A 991-nucleotide genomic window follows, 5' to 3' on the forward strand; every position below is an offset into this window, starting at 1 on the left:
GTTCAATCAAATAATATTAATATTTATTCATAAAAAAATAAAATGGTTTTATAAATATGTATTTATTTGAATGACTATTATACAGAGATTATAACCACATGAATGTTAATGTATTTTTAAACTTTGTATCCAATAAGGTGTCGCTTTCCAATACATTCTCCAACAAAGAACCAACAGTAGATTTCAATTCCAACTAAAGTATTTAGCCAAACTTCACGCACTGTAAGTTGAAGAAACTGTCTGTTTTTGATAGAACTGAACAAGTTAGTAATACCACTTCGAATGGCAGGAATATCAGAAATTTTTGGTGGAACTAGTTCTACTTTTGCATAATATACAAATTTAGAAAGAGCAGGCCTCGCATTTGTTGCCAGTGCTGCAATGAACATACAGTTATAAATAGTAATTAATGTTTTTCACTTAAATTTATAGGAAAAATTATTAACGTATCATACTATAACCAAGAACTAATTTACTAATCTTATATAACCTCTAAAATATTAAATGTATTGAGAATATATATGTAACAAATTATATATCAATAAAGGAATTATTTAAAATCTATGCGAAACAGCAATTATTAAAGCATGAACTCAATTTGAAGAATGGAGTAATTAACTTTTATATCGTATAACGAGAATATCAATGTTATATAACAATTAATTTACAAGTAAAATATAATCAACATCATTACAAACTAATTATGAAAATAATAAATTAAATGCGTACTTTTGGCCAATTCTATTGCAGTTTTTGACATTTTTGATCACCGCAATGTTCCCTTAAATGTGAAGAAATACAACCTTTCAACACCCTGCTGCAATCCTCTTTTGCAAGTGACAATTCTGCCACCTAACGGTAATCTACCAAAATATTATCTATAGTAGCTATACTAGATATAAATATACATAAGAATACCAAAATCGATGTTAAATTTTGAATATATGTATACAATTTTATTAATTTTAATTTATAATTTTTTATATGAGAA

At 25.8% G+C, this 991-nt stretch overlaps 1 protein-coding gene across 1 annotated transcript; it reads right to left on the reverse strand.

Moving 5' to 3' along the window:
- Positions 1–101: 101 nt before the first annotated feature.
- Positions 102–844, reverse strand: LOC108578645 (ATP synthase subunit g, mitochondrial). The gene is made up of 2 exons (XM_017942012.1): positions 730–844; positions 102–376 (listed from the first exon to the last, which is right to left on the reverse strand). Exons 1-2 carry the CDS (start codon positions 758–760, stop codon positions 117–119), a joined length of 291 nt encoding a protein of 96 aa, XP_017797501.1. The 5' UTR covers positions 761–844; the 3' UTR covers positions 102–116.
- Positions 845–991: the final 147 nt, after the last annotated feature.

This window comes from Habropoda laboriosa, unplaced genomic scaffold (assembly GCF_001263275.1).
Source record: "Habropoda laboriosa isolate 0110345459 unplaced genomic scaffold, ASM126327v1 scaffold45, whole genome shotgun sequence".
In the NCBI taxonomy this organism is placed as follows: domain Eukaryota; kingdom Metazoa; phylum Arthropoda; class Insecta; order Hymenoptera; family Apidae; genus Habropoda; species Habropoda laboriosa.